The sequence below is a fragment of the Canis lupus genome, chromosome 27 (assembly GCF_011100685.1).
Source record: "Canis lupus familiaris isolate Mischka breed German Shepherd chromosome 27, alternate assembly UU_Cfam_GSD_1.0, whole genome shotgun sequence".
NCBI lineage: Eukaryota > Metazoa > Chordata > Mammalia > Carnivora > Canidae > Canis > Canis lupus.
The window spans coordinates 43723042-43743207 of record NC_049248.1 but is presented as its reverse complement, the minus strand read 5'-3'; the positions used below and the strand labels follow the sequence as shown (position 1 = coordinate 43743207).

The 20166-nt window shown below is 57.8% G+C and overlaps 1 protein-coding gene across 1 annotated transcript; it reads right to left on the bottom strand.

Annotated features, from left to right (window-relative positions):
• Positions 1 to 15170: 15170 nt before the first annotated feature.
• On the bottom strand, positions 15171 to 18708 carry SMIM41 (small integral membrane protein 41). Its single transcript, XM_038577726.1, has 2 exons — positions 18035 to 18708; positions 15171 to 15514 (listed from the first exon to the last, which is right to left on the bottom strand). The coding sequence occupies exon 1, from the start codon at positions 18333 to 18335 to the stop codon at positions 18060 to 18062; it is 276 nt and encodes a 91-aa protein (XP_038433654.1). The 5' UTR covers positions 18336 to 18708; the 3' UTR covers positions 15171 to 15514; positions 18035 to 18059.
• Positions 18709 to 20166: the final 1458 nt, after the last annotated feature.

Genomic DNA, 20166 nt, shown 5'->3' with positions numbered 1-20166 from the left:
ATGAAGAATCAGGGCGGTTGACGCTGCCACCGCCACGGCCACCATCGGAGGCCCAAGAATGTTGGTGGCCAGACACTGGGACACGGGAGGCCAGACCCCACAGCCTCTGTGGCATGACCTTGCTGGTCAGCAGGAGACGGTCCCCACCACGCCCCCCATTACGAACCCTGCACAAGGGCATCTATATGGTGGCACCTCCAGCCCTCTGGCTGCAAGGGGCGCTGAGGAGTGTGGGGTCTGGCTTCCCGGGCCCCACAGCACAGAGGGGCCCAGTGAAGGATGAGGGGGTGGATGCTGAGCCCAGAGGATGAGGCGGGAGCCGGCGGGCCCATTCTCCCAGGGCTTCGGGTAGGAGAACTGGCGCTTCCCTGGGCTGGGGACCATCAGAAAGCTGGGTCTTGGGGCCCCTGGGTGGCTCAGCCAATTAAACATCTGCCTTCGGTTCAGGTCATGATCCCAAGGTCCAGGGATCAAGCCCCAGGTCGGGCTCCCAGCTCAACAGGGAGTTTGCTTCTCTCTCTCCTTCTGTTCCTCCCCACTCCCTATTCTCTCTCTCTCTCTCTCTCTCTCTCTCTCTCAAATAAATAAATCTTAAAAGGAAAATAAAAGAAAGTTGGGTCCCATCTCCCCAGGACATTGCTTTGCCACCTCTAGAGCCATCGACCACCCCTGGACCTCTTGGCCTCAACAGACTCGCAATGTCCTCTCCGCTGGGAAGTGCAAGGAGACAGGCCGACACCGCTCCTCTGCCACCTGGTCCCTTGAATCTCCCCCAAAGGCACATTTTCTTTATGGAAGTACTTGCATAAAAGAGAACAACGTCTGAGAGACAACATTAAAGCCCCAAGCGACTTGGATTTTCACTAAGGAATGTACCTCGGGCTCCCCCCTCCTTCCCTCTACATCAGGCATCTGCCCCTTCCCTGGGGATTGGCCCCTCACCTGCCTGCAGGACGGGCCTCAGGTCTGGCTCCCGCAGCCCTAAAGAGCTCCCAAGGCTGGGGAGCAGCTTTGAGGAGGTGGGGTGCAGTCCCCGGGAGGCGGGAGGCGAGAGGGGGAATCCTCTCATTAGTTTCCTTTTCAGGGTTCCCGCTAGAGACACCCCAGTTCCTTTTCAGGTACCTCCAGGCTAGATGACCCTCGGAGCAACTCTCAGGGACAAGGAGTTCAGACGAATGGGATTACAGAAAGAGCATTTCCACATTTTCAAGGGGCCTGAATTGCTCCAGTAGTCATCGCCCTGTTATTCCGCTCACGATCCTTCAGGGCTTTCTGGTGCCCCAAGGCCTACTGGCATCAGGAGAGAGCTCTGGCCTGGGTTACCTTCTTGAGTCCAGAGCTTCCTTACGAAGAAATTAAGGGTCTTTCCACCCCCCAGCCACTTTCAGGATGCCTTGGGAGAAGCTGAGACAGCAGCCCTCCCCTCCCTCACCGCCACCGGCCCCTTAAGTATAATGGGGTGCAGGAGGGTGGTTGGTGCTGGGATATGGTAAGGAAAGTGCTCTTGGCAGGAGTACAGCCTCCGAGAAGGCCTCGAGGCTGGCAAGGGCTGGCCATTCAGAGGAAGAGACGGTGGCCAGCAGGGCTGGAGCTCAGAGGGAAGGGTGGGCAGGGAGCCTCTAAAACCGGCTCCCAAGGCCCGACCTCCACAGGCTTCTTCATTAAGTATCTAAGGACTGAGGCTGTCCCTCCCTGAGGCTGGGGCTGGGGGGGGGGGGGAGGCGGGGAGGAAGGGGTGCCTATCTGATTTGCACCCACTCCTGCACGGAACACTCCTGCTGCCCTCTGGCTAACACCCAAAGGGAGATGGGCGCCAGGGTGGCTCAGCAGTTGAGCGTCTGCCTTTAGCTCAAGGCGTGACCCCGAGGTCCCAGGATCAAGTCCCACGTCGGGCTCCCTGCAGGGAGCCTGCTTCTCCCTCTGCCTATGTCTCTGCCTCTCTCTCTCTGTCTGTCTCTCATGAAAAACTAAATAAAATCTTTAAAAACAACAACAACAACAAAGGGAGAGTCTGGTGGGCTGCAGTGGGCCTCAGATGCCTCCCCAGCAACCATTCCCCTTTCCTTGGTAATGTCCCCAACTTTATTTCAGCTGTACACACTTGCCCAAGCAGCCCACTGTGCTTTGTGGGGAACTGACCCCCACGGGTCCCAGGGTGGCACACAAGACCATGCCCATTCTCCCACCAGTTACAGGGTCAGGATGGGAATATGACCCGTGTGGGCCAACATGAGTTTTGCCATGAGCTGCCTGCGAAGTCGCTTCCTCAGCTTCCCAGGAGAGCCCCCCAGAGCTACCCTCCCGCTCCACCTGGACCTGGACCCGGGAGCCGCAAACATGGGAGCTGCTGTACCCCGCTGGGCCCCACATGGGACCAGTCTCCGGCGGCTGCAGCACTGTACCTCCCCGTGGAGACACTGAACTCTCCAGCCCTGCTCATCTGAGCCACAGAGCAGGCAGGTCCTGACTGGGTGAGGCTGAGTCAAACCAGCCCTGGGCTCCCTCTCACTCGGAGCTACTAACCAGCTGGTTGAGCTCCTAAACCTTTTTTCCTGCTTAGGCCAGTGTGACTGAGGTGGATGCTTGCAAATGAAAGCCTCCTGCACGGGGATGGGGACGCCTGGGTGGCTCAGGGGTTGAGCGGCTGCCTTTGGCTCAGGTCATGATCCCAGGGTCCTGGGATCAAGTCCTGAATTGTGGTCCCCGCAGGGAGCCTGCTTCCCCCTCTTTGTCTCTGCCTCTCTCTCTGTGCGACTTTCACGAATAAATAAATAAAATCTAAAAAAAGAAAGATGGGGATCCCTGGCTGGCTCAGCGGTTTAACGCCTGCCTTCGGCCCAGGGTGCAATCCTGGAGTCCTGGGATCCAGTCCCACTCGGGCTCCCTGCGTGGAGCCTGCTTCTCCCTCTGCCTGGGTCTCTGCCTCTGTTTGTGTGTGTGTCTCTCATGAATAAATAAGTAAAATCTTTTAAAAATTATAATTTAAAAAATAAAATAATAAAGAAAGAAAGAAAGCCCCTTGCTACCTCTAGGCTGCTCCTCAAGATTGTGTTCTCCAGTCTCTCCTATCTGCCCACTCCCCTACCCCACCTGACCACCACCCCCTAATCTGCCCCCCTCCCCCAGAACCTACTGGGCTCAGCCTGGGGAGTGCAGACATGAAGGAAACATAGCCTGACCTCACGGGGAGAGAGAGAGAGAGAGAGAGAGGCAGACAAATTATCAAGAGAGAACCAGGTGCTCTAGTAAAGCTGGGCCCAGCAGGGGTGCTGTGTGTGAGTGGTCCTGGGGGTGGAGGGCGCCACCAAACTCCAAACAAGAGTAGTGTTTGCACCCAGCCTGGGTTATGCAGGCAACCATGGGGCTCCGGGCTGCAAGAAGCAAGGGTGCTCAGGCACGAAGGCAGGAGAGAGTCAACACAGGCAGGAGGCTGGACGGGGCTGGTGGCTGGAAGCGGGGATGCCTGTGGAACAAAATGGGAGGTGATGTTGCCCGGGACCCCAGGCAAATGGGAGGTGTAAACTGGGTTAAGGACACAGAGGGAAGTGGACAAGTGGGGAGGTTTGGGGCAGCAAGGTGATGGCACAGCCGCACTGTCCTATAAAATTTCCTGCCGCACAGAAATGTTCTGTATCTGCACTGTCCAATGTGGTAGCCACGGGCCACGATGCAGCTACCAAGGTCTTGAAATAGCGCTACGAAGACTAAGGAACTGCATTTTTACATTTTATTTAACTTCATTTTGTAAAGGATTTTATTACTTTATGAGACAGAGAGAGCGTGAGGGGGGAGGGAGGAGTAAAGGAGGAGGGAGAGGGAGAGGGAAAGAATCTCCAGCAGATTTCCAGCGGTGCGCAGAGCCCCAGGAGGGGCTTGATCTCAGGACCCTGAGATCACGACCTGAGCCTCAGCCAAAACCAAGAGTCGGAGGCTTGACTGACTGAGCCACCCAGGCGCCCCCATTATATTTAATTTTAATTAATTTATACATCAATAGCCACAACTAGCAGTGGCTACAATATTGCACGGCACAGCTCTCTAGAGGAAGGCCTGGAACGGAGGGACTTGGAGGCAGGGCCGCCCGTGGAAATGGTCCAGGTAGGAGAGGGTAAGTGTGGGAAGACTGTGGCAAGGAAATGGGGAGGACAGTGCCCGTGCTGGAGATGAGTAACTAGAACCAGGGGGCAAGTCACTGTGAGGAGCTGAGCATGGGGAGGGGAGGGAGAGCCTCGGGGCTCCCAGGATGACCTGGGTCGCAGGATGCTTGCTGTGTCCTCACGAAGAAGAGGAACCCAACACAAACAGGGGTGGAGATGACGAGTTCCATTTCAGACACTGGGACATTGCCATGCTTTGGGACATCCAGGTGGAGGCGCCCAGTGGGGAGCTCTGTACGTGGCTCTGGTGCTCAGGAGACGGGTCAGAGCTGGAGTTAAATTTATCAGTCAACAGTATTCACAACGGGCAGCCCATAGGCCAGCTCAGGTCACACATGGAAGTTTGGATTGGTTGACTTTTTTTTTTTCCCTAAAGGAAACTACATTTTAGGGACACCTGGGTGGCTCAGCTGGTTAAGCATCTGTCTGCCTTTGGCTCGGGTCATGATCCCGGGGCCCTGGGATGAGCCCTATATGGGGCTCCCTGTTCAGCGGGGAGCCTGCTTCTCCTTCCTCCTCGGCCTGCCACTCCCCCTGCTTGTGCTCTCTCTGTAAAATAAAATAAAATAATAAAATAATAAAATAAAATAAAAAGAAGAAAAGAAGAATGAGCTAGAAGAATTTAGCTAGGCTAGATTACAGAATGACAGCTCAAGGGGAGAGAAAAGAGCCCCTGCTATTCCAGCCCCTACCCCCAGCTGCACCAGTGCAGCTGCCCACCCCCCCACCCCACCCCCCGGGGCCCTGTAAAAATCTGTAGAATCATGAGCAGGCAACAAAGCAATGATGGTGGTCATTTCAGGGCACTACAGTTTGGGGTATCGTGCGGCAACAGAAAACTGAGACAGGAGTTACAAACCCAGGCTGGACGAGATCAAGCTGGGAAAAGGGAGCGAGGCGGAGAGAGGCCAATGCAGGGTGTGATGGGAGGACGATGCACAACTTACCTGGCTGCGCTGGGGCCAAGGGCCCTCTCTGAGTGAAACTGAACTCAACAAAGGAAATGTTCTGTGAGAAATTTTCAAGCTGAAGTCTTCCCCCAAATTACTTTACTTTTGAATAAATAAAATGGTCCCACAAAGCACCTGTGAGTTTGCACTATTTTAGCACAGCAGCAGAACCAACGCGACAACCCCCCGCCGTAACCACAGCAGCCAGAGTTATGACTCAGAACTTCAAGTTCAGGATGTATAATATGATCAAACCATCAAGGTAAGCTCAGATTAGTCTAGTAAAACATTACCGGCCTCTCAGCCAATGCAGCCAACTTCCCCGCAGAGTGAGTGCGTTAGGCCTTGGACTTCCCCAGCGTGCAACCCCGGGTCCCCTCTCCTCAGCCAACAGCCCAGGCCACTGACCCCGGTGTCTGCGTCAGTTCACTTTAGGCAACGTGGTGGCTGACCTGCTCTAGAGATCGCTCACACCAAGCAAACCCAAGTAGCTCTTCGAGGAATGGACTTTGAGACAACCCCGCTGAAGGAAAAGCAGCCAGGACCCGTGGCGTTGCAGGAACCCCAGAGCACACTCAACTCTGGGTAACATGGTTGTGGCAAAATGAAAGTTCTGGGGTTGCATTTACATCCTGCATCAAATTCTTGAACATATTTGGCCATTGCTCCCTGTAGAGGTTTGTTTCACATAAGGAGGAGTTCCGAAATGCGTTTTTTAAAAACACTCTTTGGGGAAAAAGTGAATTTAAATTTAGTAATGTGACATTACAGTGCTTGGAAGGAAAATTAATTTTATACTGTTGTTCTGACAAAGGAAGGGAAAGGCAGTATCTGAAGGAGCGTGATCTAATTTTTTCCAGAATTTTTCTTTGCTTCTAAAGGGAAGATTTTTAAATGACGTTTCCCGAGGTATATTGTTGGAACGGTGGTCCCATGAGATGCTCCTTAAAAAAGGGGGAAAAAAAAAAAGGAGGACAAAGGAGGGAAAAAAGAATGGTCTGGTCACATCTACTCGGAAATCCTCTTTGCCTCTCTGGGACCCATCCTAACAATGGCATAGTCCTGCCTCTTCAAAGAAGCGCAATAAAGAAGTCCCGTTAGCTTTGCTTAACACAATGATCCCCAAACTGATTAGACCAGGAACTCTTTTTTTTTCAAGTACCGCCCATGAAAGACCCCTGAGGCTAGAGCAAGCAGGGAACCCACTTTAAGATAAAACCCGGCCTTAGCCACTGCAGGCGGGAGGCGGCCCCTCATCCCCTGCTTTCTGCCAAATGGTTTTGAAATATTCATCAATTAATTCATTTCGCCTACAATTCCTGTAACATTTGGTACCTGATAAAGAAATTTTAAACAAGAAGATACATTCACGATTGGGAACCAAAAGGCAGCCAAGTGTCCCGCTCACCAGCCGCCTGCGTGTCTGAAGCGACTACTTCTGCTCCCACAGTTTGGGAAGCTTCTGGAACACACCCCCCCCTTGCCCACCCACCCCCGCACACCCCACACTAAGGAGCGCTGCTCCAGTCTTCAGCTAATCACCCAGCTCAGCCCCTCCAGCCAGTTGGCATACTGGGGAAAACGTGCTCATCTTTTTTGCAGACCCATAGAGAGCAGCGTCTGAAGAACTGATGGTGTCGAAAGCATTCGGGAGTTAGATTTCCTCCCCAAACTTCGCTGTTGGTTCATCGATTTCCTATTGCTAAATCCCAAAGGTGAACACAGCAGTATCTGGAAGTCTACCGACTGCCCCCCCTCCCCGCCCAATTTTGCTGTCATTTCTCCAAAGCTTCCGTTCACACCAGCAGCATATCATGTGGTCAACTCCAGTGTGCCTCGCTCAGGGTCTATCTAGTTCATTTGGGGAAGTTAACATATTTTTTTTGCTCGAGAAAATTAAGGGGCCATGATGCATTTATAGTTTCTCCCTCCCCTCCCCCTGCCCTGTGATTAAAGAAGGAATGTAAGAGATGATGCCATTTATTCAAAAATAAATTTCCCAACGGCCCTCTACGTGCAGTGAACAAAACAGCAAAAATCCCTCTCCTAATGGAGCTGACATTTGAGCAGATGGCTCAGGCAGAGAAGTTTCCAGCTAATATGGTGGCTCTTATCATGATCACCAGTTCAAGAAGGAGGCAAATCTTTGCCTTTAGGTTGTTGTCTTGCGAGGAAGGGGTTCAAAGTTATGAAAATAGGAAGGTTCACGTAGACTCTCACCTGCGCATAAGGAGCAGCTCTCAGGGGGGCTGAGGGGTCTAGGTTGCTCAGAAGGGGGAAGACCCTGGCAGAGAGATGGAGCTGGGGTTGCAGCCTCCGCCTGTGGAAACAGCAGAGGCCCAGCCGGAGGACACCCCCAGGGACCGCCAGGGCAAGGCAGTGAGGTAGTTAAGTCAAGGCCCCTGCACCGCTATGGAATCCCAGCCCGACCCTTCACGAAAATACATCTTGGGCCTTGGGAGAAGTTCAGTGTGTTCTGGGCCAGGGACAGGGACAGTATTCGAGAAGAAGCCGTCCCACTCGCTGGCCCTCGGTGGGTTGTTGGATGAGGAGAGCACAGGCTCCCGGGCCTGAGAGCTCAGGAGATGGCACCCAGGCCTCCCTCTGTCCCAGAGTGTGACATGGCCAGCCGTTGTGGCCGTCACGTCTGGGGTACCCTCCGGCGTGGGTAGAGCATGTTCATTAGTGCTTCCTAAGAAGACGGACAAGCCAGGTGCATTTTCTGGCTCTCTGGGGAAGATTTGCTTCGGCTGCAGCCTCTTACTCCTTCTCCCTGTGCAGGGGAGGGAGGCTGCGGCCTCCACAGTCCTGCATGGCACCCTGGCACCCCGGGCCTCGTCACGGGGTCTGAACCACCACAGAGTGGGCTCCTTCCTCAGGCGGCCAGGACTCGCTGTCTGCTGCCCAGAGCGCTTTACCCCCACGTATCTCTACTGATTCTCTCATTCAGGTCTTTGGTCAAATGTCACCTTCTCAGTGACGCCTTCCTTGATGACCCCAACTTAAAATTTCAATCTTCCCCACTCCCCCACCCCCACACTGTGCACAGACCCTCCCTATTTTGTTTTTCTCCATAGCACTTAGTACCATCTGGTATGGGTGGGATTGTGTTCCCCCATCACCAAACATACGTTGGGGTGCCTGAGTGGCTCAGTCAGTTGAGCATCCAACCCTTGGTTTCAGCCTGGGTGGCGATCTCAGGGTTGTAGGATCGAGTCTCACATTAGGGTCCCTGCTCAATGAGGAATCTGTTTGTCCCTCTGCCTCTGCTGCTTACCCTACTCTCTCTCTCTCTCAAATAAATACATAAAATCTTTATTTTGTTAACGATTTTATGTATTTATTTGCATTAGAGTGAGAGAGAGATAGGAGGAGCGGGAGGGCAGAGGGAGAGGGAGAAGCAGGCCCTCCACTAAGCAGGGAGCCCCACGCAGAACTTGATTCCAGGACCCTGGGATCATGACCTGAACCGAAAGCAGATGCTTAACCGACTGAGCCACCCAGGCGCCCCATAAATAAAATCTTAGAAAAAAAAATATATGTTTAAAATATATATATTGAAGCCCAAACCCCCCAGTACCAGAATGTGAGCTTATTAGGAAACAGAGTCATTGTAGACGTGGTTAGCTGAATTAAAATGAGGTCTTTGGAGAGGGATGCCTGGGTGGCTCAGCGGTTGAGGGGCTGCTTTCAGCTCAGGACAGATCCTGGGGTCTGGGGATCAAGTCCCACATGGGGCTCCCGGTGGGAAGCCTGCTTCTCCCTCTGTGTCTCTGCCTCCCTCTGTGTCTCTCATGAATAAATAAATAAAATCTTAAAAAAAAAAAATGAGGTCGTCCGGGAACAGGGTGGGCCCCTAATCCAACGTGACCCGTGTCTTTATAAGAAGAAAGAGATTTGGAAATGGGGACACACATGGGAACACCACGCCCCATGACAACGAAGGCGGCTGACATTTCAGAGTCGTGGCAAAGAGGTGGCAATTTAAGCGGGGGGGGGCACCCGAGGCGGGAGGGCAGGGTAGGAGGAAGGCCCAGGGCACAGTCCAGGCCGCGGGGCGGGAGGAGGGGCGGGCCCGGGACTCCCGAGGCGGGGGCGAGCGCGGGAGCCAGACCCGCACTGCCTGTGAGCAGCCTCGATTTTACGAGAGAGACAGAGAGAGACAGAGAGAGACAGAGAGACAGAGAGACAGAGAGAGAGAAACAGAGAGGGAGAGAGGGAGAGGATTTCCGTTGCGGAGTAAGTGGCGCACCCAGAGCGGGGCCCACGGACACAGCTGCCCGCCTCCGGGGCCCCGGAGCCTCCTGCAGAAGCTGGGGGGGAGGGATGCGGTGGGGGCGGGGCCGCGGTGGGGATGCGGTGGGGGAGGGGCCGCGGTGGGGGAGATGCGGTGGGGGCGGGGCCGCGGTGGGGATGCGGTGGGGGAGGGGCCGCGGTGGGGGAGGGATGCGGTGGGGGCGGGCCGCGGTGGGGGCGGGGCCGCGGTGAGGGATGCGGTGGGGGAGGGGCCGCGGTGGGGGAGGGATGCGGTGAGGGCGGGGCCGCGGTGGGGATGCGGTGGGGAAGGGGCCCCGGTGGGGGAGATGCGGTGGGGGAGGGGCCGCGGTGGGGGCGGGGCCGCGGTGGGGGAGGGATGCGGTGGGGGAGGGGCGGGGCCGCTGAGATAGGAACCCGGAGAACCGAGGCCCGCGCCGTCCCCCGAGGTGGGCGATGTCCGGCACCAGCCGGGACCCGGGCAGGGTGCGCGGGGGTGGCCGGGACCGGGCGCAGGTGCGGGTCCCCCCTTTGGAGAGGCCGGCGGCGCGGGCCGAGGCGCGGGGCGGTCACCCTAGGATCCCGGGGGGCCGAGGGGGCTATTTTAAGCGGAGGAAACCTGAGTGTGCTTCGGGCCGGAGGAGGAGGGGGAGGAGGAGGCCCGTCAGCAGCCCCGGGCGGGCGGTGGGAGGGGAGGGGCCTTCTCTGCACGGGGAGGGCACGGGGGTCCCCCGAAAGCCCCTGGCTCCCAGGACGTGCCCCGCAGACCCGCGGACTGAAGCGGAGGCGGGGTCGAGAAGCAGGAGAAGCAGGTGGCGAGGACGCCCGAGCGGAGGGCAGGGGACGTGGGGGGGGGCTCGAGAGTGGGGAAGGCTGGGACCCAGCGGGAGGCCGAGCCCGCTGCAGTGAGGCCCAGGGTGGCCAGCGCCCCCGGGGGGCCGGCCTTGGCGCCCTCATCCCGCCCCGGGCTGTGATGCTCTTGGGAGGCGCTCTGCAGCCCTCGGGCCTAAATTCTAAGGTCGGGGAGTTGCATCCCTCCAGGGCTGAGATTCCAGCGAGGGGGGAGGGGCGCGGGAGGAGTGACCCCGGGGAAGTGGAGGTGACGCTCCTGGACTGCAGCCCGCTGGAGGGGCAGGCGGTGGGGGCCGGGTGGGGGCCGAGGACAACGAGGAGGGAGAGCTGGGCAGGTCAGGGGACCACACGTCTGAGCGCACGAGGTGGCAGCATCTGGAGCAGGAGCCCCGCAGGCAGGGTGGCTCTGGGCCACCAGCAGGTGGAGGACTCACAGGTGGGGGGTGGCTGAGCGGCCACCCTCCTGGGGGACACAGGACTCAGGGAAGCCTGTCTGCTGTGCGGGGTGGCGGGTCGGAGGCCCCGCATAGAATAGGATGAGGTTGCATCGTGAGCCTCCTTCTGCAGCATTTGGTTTGGCCTCGGCAAGACGTGTGCGTGGTGAGCGCTGGCACAGCGGCACAAGGGAGGGTGCTGGACGGAAGGAACCCGCCCTTCCCTCAAGGTGGGGTCACCGGTCACCAGAGGGAACCGCATTCCCACGTTCTTCTGACTGGGGGCTCCTTGCCTCCGAGGCAGAGGGCGGTGGGGGCAGCTCAGCTTGGCCCGGGATCCAGGGAGAAGCCTTCCCCACCTGCTCTGGGCAAGGGCTCTGGCGAGGCCAACCCCCCCACACACACACACACCAGAGCTGCTGGGGCGCCCACTCGGCTCCGAAATTGCTTCTCCCCTGACCGCCAGGAGAGCCAGCTCCCCCCGCGTCCCTCCGTGGATTCTCATCCTCTGCCTCCGCCCCAGCCCCTCTTCTGCGGAGCCTTTAAGTGGTGCCCTGCGGGTTGCCAGGCTCAGCCTCCTCGCACCTTGCCCCAATGGCCCCCTCAAACCTGACCTGTTCCCACAGCTCCACTTTCTGTCTCTGGCAACATCATGGTCCAGGTCTCTCTCTCTGCGGAGCGCCCAGCCCCGTACACCAATTGTCCACCTGACAGCTCCCCTTCCAACTCAAGGCACCAGAACTGGGCTCCTGAGCCGGCCCCTCCGCCTGGGGCCCCTATCTGCAGCAGCCACGCACGAGCTGGCTTATGGCCACCCAGCCTTTGGTCACCCCAGGACTGAAACAGGCCTAAATCTGCTGAGGACACCACCTTCCTTAGGGCCCTGTGGTTTGGGGTGTCTTTTATTTATTTATTTATTTTTATTTATTTATGATAGTCACACAGAGAGAGAGAGAGAGGCAGAGACACAAGCAGAGGAAGAAGCAGGCTCCATGCACCGGGAGCCCGACGTGGGATTCAATCCCGGGTCTCCAGGATCGCACCCTGGGCCAAAGGCAGGCGCTAAACCGCTGCGCCACCCAGGGATCCCTTGGGGTGTCTTGACATTCCCCCACACACACACACACAGACACACACACTGTGAGTAGAACATGTGACTGAGGCCTAGATCATTCTATCCTCGAAGCATGGGACTTCAGGGTGAGTACACAGCCAAACAGCTTCCCCCCGTCCCCCTTCAGCTGCTCCAGGGTCTTGGCCTGATTGACCTGAGAGATGACCCCCCCTCTCTTTCCTGATAGATTTGAACCTGAGAGGCCATAATTCCAGCGTCCTGCCTCACGTGGAGGCTGAGAGAATAAGATGAGCACTTACTGTGCATTGCTCTGTGCCGGGCACCGGTGTGTGGCTCTCATTCATCCTAATTTTAAAAATAATAATAATAATAATAAATAAGCACTAGCTAGGCACTGCCTTTCACCACTCTAAAGAGGAGGGAATCGGGTGCCTGGGTGGCTCAGTCAGTTGAGTATCCAGCTCGTGGTTTTGCCTCAGGTTGATCTCACGGGTCATGGGATTGAGCCCCGAGTCAGGCTTCACACTCAGCACGGAGTCTGCTTGCCCCTCTCCCTCTGTTCCTGCCCCTACATGCTCTCTCAAATAAATAAATCTTTCTAAAAGGGTTTCTTTTTAAAAATTTTTATTTATTCATGAGGAACAGAGAGAGAGGTAGAGACACAGGCAGAAGGGGAAACAGGTTCCATGCAGGGAGCCTGACATAGGACTCGATCCCAGGTCTCCAGGATCATGCCTTGGGCCAAAGGCCGTGCTAAACCACTGAGCCACCCGGGCTGCCCAATAAATAAAATCTTTTTAAAAAATAAAAAGGGGGGGGATCCCTGGGTGGCGCAGCGGTTTGGCACCTGCCTTTGGCCCAGGGCGCGATTCTGGAGACCCGGGATCGAATCCCACATCGGGCTCCCGGTGCATGGAGCCTGCTTCTCCCTCTGCCTGTGTCTCTGCCTCTCTCTCTCTGTGACTATCATAAATATAAAAAAAATAATAATAATAAAAAGGGGGGATCCCTGGGTGGCTCAGCGGTTTGGTGCCTGCCTTTGGCCCAGGGCATGATCCTGGAGTCCCGGGATCGAGTCCCGCGTTGGGCTCCTGCCATGGAGCCTGCTTCTCCCTCCTCCTGTGTGTGTCTCTCTCTCTTTCTCTCTCTCTCATGAATAAATAAATAAATAAAAATTTATTAAAAATAAAATAAAATGGGCAGCCCAGGTGGCTCAGTGGTTTGGCCCTGCCTTCCCCCCGGGGCGTGATCCTAGAGACCCAGGATCGAGTCCTGCGTCAGGCTCCTTGCAGGGAGCCTGCTTCTCCCTCTGCCTGTGTCTCCACCTCTCTCTCTCTGTCTCTCATGAATAGATAAATAAAATCTTTAAATAAAAAATAAAATAAAAAGGAGGGAATCAAGCCACCAAGGGATGAAGTACGTTGCACAGATCCCACTGCTAGTGAACGTGGTGACAGCTGTGTGATTCCAAGCCCTTGCTCTGACCACTAGACCGCCCTGCCAGAGGCTGACCACAGAGAGTGGACCAAGCCACGGAGGGAGGAGAAATCAAGGCTGCTCATCGTCTGAGACTGGAGTCCTAGCAGGCGGAGGCCAGAGCTACCCCTAAGCTTTTCAGTCACAAGGCCCAATAAATTCCTGCTGCCCAAGCCAACTATCATTTGGGTTTCTGGTAAATTCAGACCAAAAAAGTCCTAACAGATATCACGTCACTTGAGTGGGTGGTAGGCGTCTCCAGGCTCTCAGTGATTCAGGGCAGGAGCCAGATCCTCCCCTCCTGCTTCCCCCTCATCCCTCACATCCAACTAGTGGCCAAAGCCTGAACCCCGAATGTCCCTGGGATCTGTCCCCTTGCTTTCCACCCTAGTCCAGGCCACTACTCCGTTGCGGGGCTGTGATGACGGCCTCCTTCCTGTCCAGTCTGCTCCCGCCCACCAACTTTCCTCCCAATCCCCTGAGATCCAGATCTTACCGCATCCGTTCGCAGCTCGCAGCTTGAAACCCTCTAGCCGCCTCATTACCTCCAGGGAAATTCTACTCCGCAGCCACCACCCTCTGGTCTCCGCTCCCTTCACGCTCTGCTCTACCTTCCCTGCTCATAGGGCACCCCCAGCCCCACACCCTCCGCACCTCTGTCCAGAACGCTCTTCTTCCCCTTCTTCACCCCTGTGCATGGCCATTCAGCACACCACCTTCTCCATGGGCAGGTCACTCTCTGCTCTTGGCTCTGTCGATGCTGGGCCTACTTATTTTTTTTTTTTTTTTAAGATTTTAGTTACAGAGAGACAGAATGGCAGAGACACAGGCAGAGGGAGAAGCAAGCTCCCTGCAGGGAGCCCGATGCGGGACTCAATCCCGGGTCTCCAGGATCACACCCTGGGCCGCAGGCGGACGCTCAACCGCTGAGCCACCCGGGTGCCCCACTTACTGTCTATTTTAACTTTAGTTTGGTGAGCAGTGCTCTTTACTGGACTGGGAGTTCCGCAAGGGCAAGGGCAAGGGCTCCGGGTCATTCACCTGCTCACCCTCAGGTCCCAGGGCGTGCCTGGCACAGAGCAGTCAGCCATCCAGTGAACACTCAGGGAAAAGATGAAGAACTGAAGTGTTCCCAGGAACAGGGTGGCCAGTTCTACATCTGTTCTCTGGGGATGGGCAGGTCGGGGGCAGGGGGTGCAGGGGGGATGGGCAGGTGAGGGGGTAGAGGAGCCAGGGGGATGGGCAGGTGGGTGGGGAGGCAGAGGGGATGGGCAGGTCAGGGGGAGGGGAGGCAGGGGGGATACCATCCCATGATAATTACCAGGTAGAAAACCTTTTATTGGGACACCGGGTGGCTCAGCAGTTGAGCATCTGCCTTTGGCTCAGGGCATGATCCTAGGGTCCCGGGATCGAGTCCCACGTCGGGCTCCCTGCGTGGAGCCTGCTTCCTTCTGCCTGTGTCTCTCCCTCTCTCTCTGTCTCTCATAAATAAATAAAATATTTTTTAAAAAAGAAAAAAAAACCCTTTTATCTATGGACAAGCGCATTACCCGTTTGATCCTCACAAGGACACTGTTGCCCCCATTTTACAGATGACGGGACGGAGGTTCGGGATGCTTTACAGCCTAGAAGTCGGTCACATGCTCACAAAACCCCCTGTCATCTCAAAGCACCCCCAGTTAGGGATGCACTGACACCCCGACACAGCGGCGGCAGCGGGTGGGGTTCTCGCCCACACCGGCCACAGGGGGGCAGCCGAGCGCTGGCATGAGCCTCCCGGCCGCCCTGGAGAGACTGGCTCTGGGTGTGAAGGGCAGCAGCCACCCCTAGGAGAGGCCGGGGCAGAGAGGCTGGGCTTGCTCTTTCAGGATCAGCTAGAAACAGTTCAACCTGGACGGTGGGTGGCATTCGTAGGCCGCTGCCACTGATGCCAAGCGTCCAGAGCTGGAAACATAGACTGCGTACCCCGAACTTGCATTACCAACGTATTTAATAACAAGCCACGGGAAGTGATAAGGCATGGCTGAGGGCTGGGGCACCCGGCGTCTGCAAATGGCCAACACTGACCCACAGCCCTCGGCTGGGACAGGTCAGTGGCCTGTCGGACCACAGCAGCCCGGTACCAGAGATGGGACAGGGGCTGCACTCCTGTCCTCGGAGGCCTGCAAGTCGGGGGGCATGGCCAGCATCTGCTGCGCTGGGCATCCAGGATGTATGTCCACCGCGGCGCCCCGGACGTGCAGCGGATGCTCAGGGGGCTCCCCCATTCCTGGAGCGCTGACCTCCCAGGCCCACGTCCACGGGTACAGCAGGAGGCTGAAGGGAGCAAACCAGAGGCAGGGCTGAGTGCAAGGATCCCAGGGGGAGGCCTCCCCACAATCCAGCCTTCTCCCAGGCTCGTCTGCACGGCTCAGGGACCAAAGGTAGCAGGAGTTCCCTGGCACTGCAGGCTGGCGACGGAGCTCTCTGCGAGACAGACCATGCGAGGCTGAGCAAGGCTCGAGAATCTGTAACAGAGAGCCCCCCTCCCTGCCCCGTCTCTGCTGCAAAGGGTGCTGTACCACGTGGGAGCCGAGGAATGCGCTGGATAAATGCCTGACAGCCCTCTCCACCTCATGCCGAAACTCATGGGCCACAGGAGTGCAGGCCAACGGAGCGTGCTGGGGGTCCCGATGCCCAGCCTTGCTCCTTGGCACTCGGGCCACACCCACTCCCCCACCTGTCACTCCAACCTGAGGCCTGAGAGATGGCAAGACAGCAGCACTCGTTCCTCAATTTCCTGAATCTTTTCCCTCCCCACTCAGTCTGACAGCCTTGGCCAGGGTCAGAGTTCCTTAGCAAACATCTCAGTATCTTCCCTCAGGAACACCGAGGTCCCCGGCACAGGCCACGGCTCCGGCTCTCCAAGCGCTGAGCTGAAGGGACAGCAGAGGCAGGAGGTTGGATAAAGAAAGCCTCTGCCTACACCTCCCCCCTCCAGCAGACACATGCCACTGGGACACAGCCCTTCCTCCACCAGAGCTCTCCATCCCCCTCCCCGCACCCAGACTTGAATCCAAACGTGATCCAGAAGTCATCACTGTCACCTCCCATCCCTCTGCTCTGTCCACTTGGCGTGTCTTCCACAGATACATGTTCCAGCCGACCCTCGGAGCCTGCCCCCAGCCTCAGGATCGTGCCCGAGAGCTGAGCCCAGCCGGCTGGGGAACAGCTGCCAGCAGCTGGAAGGTTGTACCCAGCAATAAAAGGCTATGTAATGAGGCCACTGGGGAAGAAGGGTCGGGAAGGAGGCAGTAACGTGGGGGTTTGGGGTTCCAGCCCCAGAAACCATATGCCGAATGGGGGTGTGCATGTGAAGGTTCCTTCCTTCACGGAGAGAGGATTTTGTATCAGCATCTCGGGGAGTGGTGGGAAACCAAGGAGGACAGAGCAGGAGTAACCGAAGGGGTGGGGGGGTTTCTCACTCAGGGATGCTGGACCCTCCAGCTCCGAATAGGGAGCCCCAGGGTTCAGCTCCCGCGCTGTCATTCACTTGGGCCTGCCACTTCTCTCTGAACGTCCCCATTTGCAAAATGAAGGGTTCACAGTGGATATGGAAATTCCTGTAGCCCAGCTGGGGAAGGAGAGGAGAGCACAGGGTGGAGAAGGGGTAGACGAACACCAGGATGGTACCAGGCAAGGGGGCGAATGAGCCCGGATGCAATAAAGAGGGCATTCTCAGCCCTGCTCGGGCACATAGCAAGGGGAGGTGGCCAGTGTCGCCCAGGTCCAGCTGCTGCCCTTGTGGAGCAGCACGAGGAGTCACACCGCCCCCCCTCACTGCCCTGGCCAGCCCTCTCTCCAAGGGGGTGGCAGTGGCATCCCTGAGGTGAGAAATCCACAGCTCAGCGAAGCCAGCGCGGCACAACTGCCTGGGATTAGCGCTAAACCCCGGGCTGCTCGGTGCCGGGGTCACACCTCGTCAGCTTCACAGCTGCTCGGCCGCACCCTGCGCGTGCCCTCACCTTCCCCTCACCAGCCTCCCCGGGGAGCTGGGACCTGGCCTCTGCCCTTGGCGAGCAACGGGTCAGAGGCGACCCCGAAGAAGAGCCCCACAGAAATGTCCCAGGGGCCCACCGGTGTGACGCTGAGCAGAGGAGAGGGACCCAGAGGGCTTCCCTGCCCAAGCGCCGTGGCTCTACCCAAGGTGGCCTTGGCCTGGAACTACCTTGCCTTTAGGCCACCCAGGCCCTTCACTCCAGATGGTTCTTGTCCTTGGAGAGTCAGGGGCGGGAGAGCCAGATGGAGCCGGCGCAGCTGGGAATCCTCAGTGCCAGCCTCCTCCGGCCACGTGCTTCTGAGGCCCCCCGGCTGTCAGCAAGTTTGCCGTCCACCACCTTCCCCACAAGGCTCCTCGCTGGGGCCACACCTGCCCCCCTCCACACACACAGGGTCAGGGGCTGGGGGAGGGGGTCCCCGCCAACCCCTCCCTCCCCCTCCCTCAGAGTCACCCAGGCCCCTGGCTCTGCCATAAAAACAGGACCCAGCTCCCGCGCCTGCCTCTAAGGGGAGGCCACAGTGAGGAGTCTTACCCAAACCCCCTTCTAGGAACAAGCTTGAGGAAGGGGAGGAGGAGGAGGATGCAGAAGCCAGGGGGCGGGCCACCGAGTCCCCGTGTCCTGCGCGCCAGGTGGGGCTGGAGCAGAGCCCCACGGGGTAGGTGCGCTCGGAGGGCTGCAGAGCTCACCTGGCCCGCAGACGCGTCCTCCCACCCGCCCGCCACTCCCTCGGTCCGGCCCACCTGGGGGGCTGCAGGCCCCACCCGCTGCAGGTGCACAGCCCCACCGGCCGGCTCACCTGCGTCGCGGCCGCCGCAAGGGCCCTAGGGGTCGTCCTCGCCTCCGCTGGCGCCGCCGGGCTCGGCCTCGCGGGACGCGCGCCGCTCTCGGGCCAGCGAGGCCGTCAGGCCCTGGGCCCGGAGGAGGAGGCCACCGCCCAGGAACAGGACCCCGCAGAGCACCAGCAGCGACAGCACGCCCAGCACGGCCGCCTGCACGACGCGCGGCCCCTCGGGGGGCTCCGGCGTCCCCCCCGACTGGTTGCAGCAGGAGCTCAGCCAGGTGGCTGGAGCCGCAGCGCCCGCCCGGGAGCCGTTCATGCTAAGGCGCCGGCTGCCCAGATGTGCGCGGGGAGGGCCAGATGTGCGGGAGCCCAAGCCGGCGGGCGGGCCTCGGCTGCTGCGCAGGGAGGTCCCCGAGGGGCGGATCCCAGGCGCCGTGGCTCCCACCCTGCGCGCAGAGCGCTCTGGCTCCTCCGGTGGGGACTATGGCCCAGGCTCCTTCTTGTCCCGAAGGCCTCCACACCCACGCGTGAGAATCCTGCCCGTGCACCCAACCAGCCAAATCGGGGTCCGGTCCCCAAGGCTTTCCCTGTCCCTTGGCAAAGGAAGTCAAGAGAGCACCTCCCTCAGAACCCTGAAAAAAGCCGTTCAGAGTGCTGGAGTGCTGCCCCACTAAGCAAGACACAAGACAAGCAAGGATTTGGGGCGTCCTGGAGCCAAAGGCCCATACTGCCAGGTGGCCCAGGAACAGGAGGCAAAGGAGCAGCCTCCAGGACCTAAGGGGTGCACATCCTTACTCCTCCATCAGTCCTCCTGGGAGCCCCTTGGAGTTGCACAAGCAGGTTAATGCCTCCTTGGGACGGCAGCAAGGGGAGATGGAGGGGAGGGGAACTTCAAGTCCTAATCCCACCCCCCACCCCTCACCCCTCATTTCTTTGCTCAGGCCCGAGGTCCAGATGAGAAAGTGGATTTGAGTCACCAGGGGTCCTGTTCCCACCTTGAGTAAACCAGTCCCCTACGTCTGGGAAGTCATAATGCCAAAAGGAACGGAAAGGTTCCAGTCCTGTCCACCAAGGGGACCTCACTGCCAGGTGGGTGTCCCACCGTGAAGCTGGGGTCGTGCAGGTGGAGCAGAGTCTGGCTGCAGGAAAGTAAGAGTCTCAAAAAGCTGAGATGGAGGGAAGACCCTCCTGAAAGGCAGCAACCTTGAGCTCTCTCTTCAAAAACAAAGTGATGGCCAACAAACAGCTCTATCAGCCAACCAACCACTCAGGAGGGATTAGCTGATGGCCAGCTTGGAGGAAAAGATGATCCCCAGACTGCAGCAGGCCAGGTAGGGATTACACACCACCAAGGACTTGTTGGGAAGTGGCCTTCCCCATCTCCAAAGCCCTGAGAACCTCCTGAGTTCTCCCAATGCCCCAGAGATCAAGGGCAAGACTTCACAAGATCTGTTGTGAACTAGCACAGGGCCTAGGTGGCTTGGAATGGGAGAGATCTGCAGACACTCCTGGCCGTCCCGGCTACCTACCTGGCTCCAGGACCACGGGCACGACCCTGCCACCCCCCACCCCATTTAGCCGGGTGGAACTGCCCATATACAGCCAAAAAGTATGATAAATTAGAGAATAAATCAGTAAGAAGTACACAAGGAGGAGTTCACGGATTTGGAGTATGCTCGAGTGCAGAAATGAGTGTTACAGCAGTGTCCTAACAACCGGCAAGGGCCAGCCTGACCTGGAGGAAGTGTCATCAGACACCCATCTCAAGTGGGCCAATCTCTCTCCAGAGAAGGAAACCCCCAATTAACTGAGCTTTCTGGTGGGGGCGCCTGGGTGGCTCAGTGGTTGGAGGTCTGCCTTCGGCTCAGGTCATGATCCTGGGGTCCTGGGATCGAGTCCCACATCGGGCTCCCATCAGGCAGCCTGCTTCTCCCTCTGCCTACGTCTCTGCCTCTCTGTGGGTCTCTCATGATACATTAAGAAGAAAATAATTTTATTTTTTTTTTAAAGATCTTATTTATTTATTCATGAGAGACACAGAGAGAGAGGGAGACAGAGACACAGGCAGAGGGAGAAGCAGGCTCCATGCAGGGAGCCCGACGTGGGACTCGATCCCGGGACCCCAGGATCACACCCTGGGGTGAAGG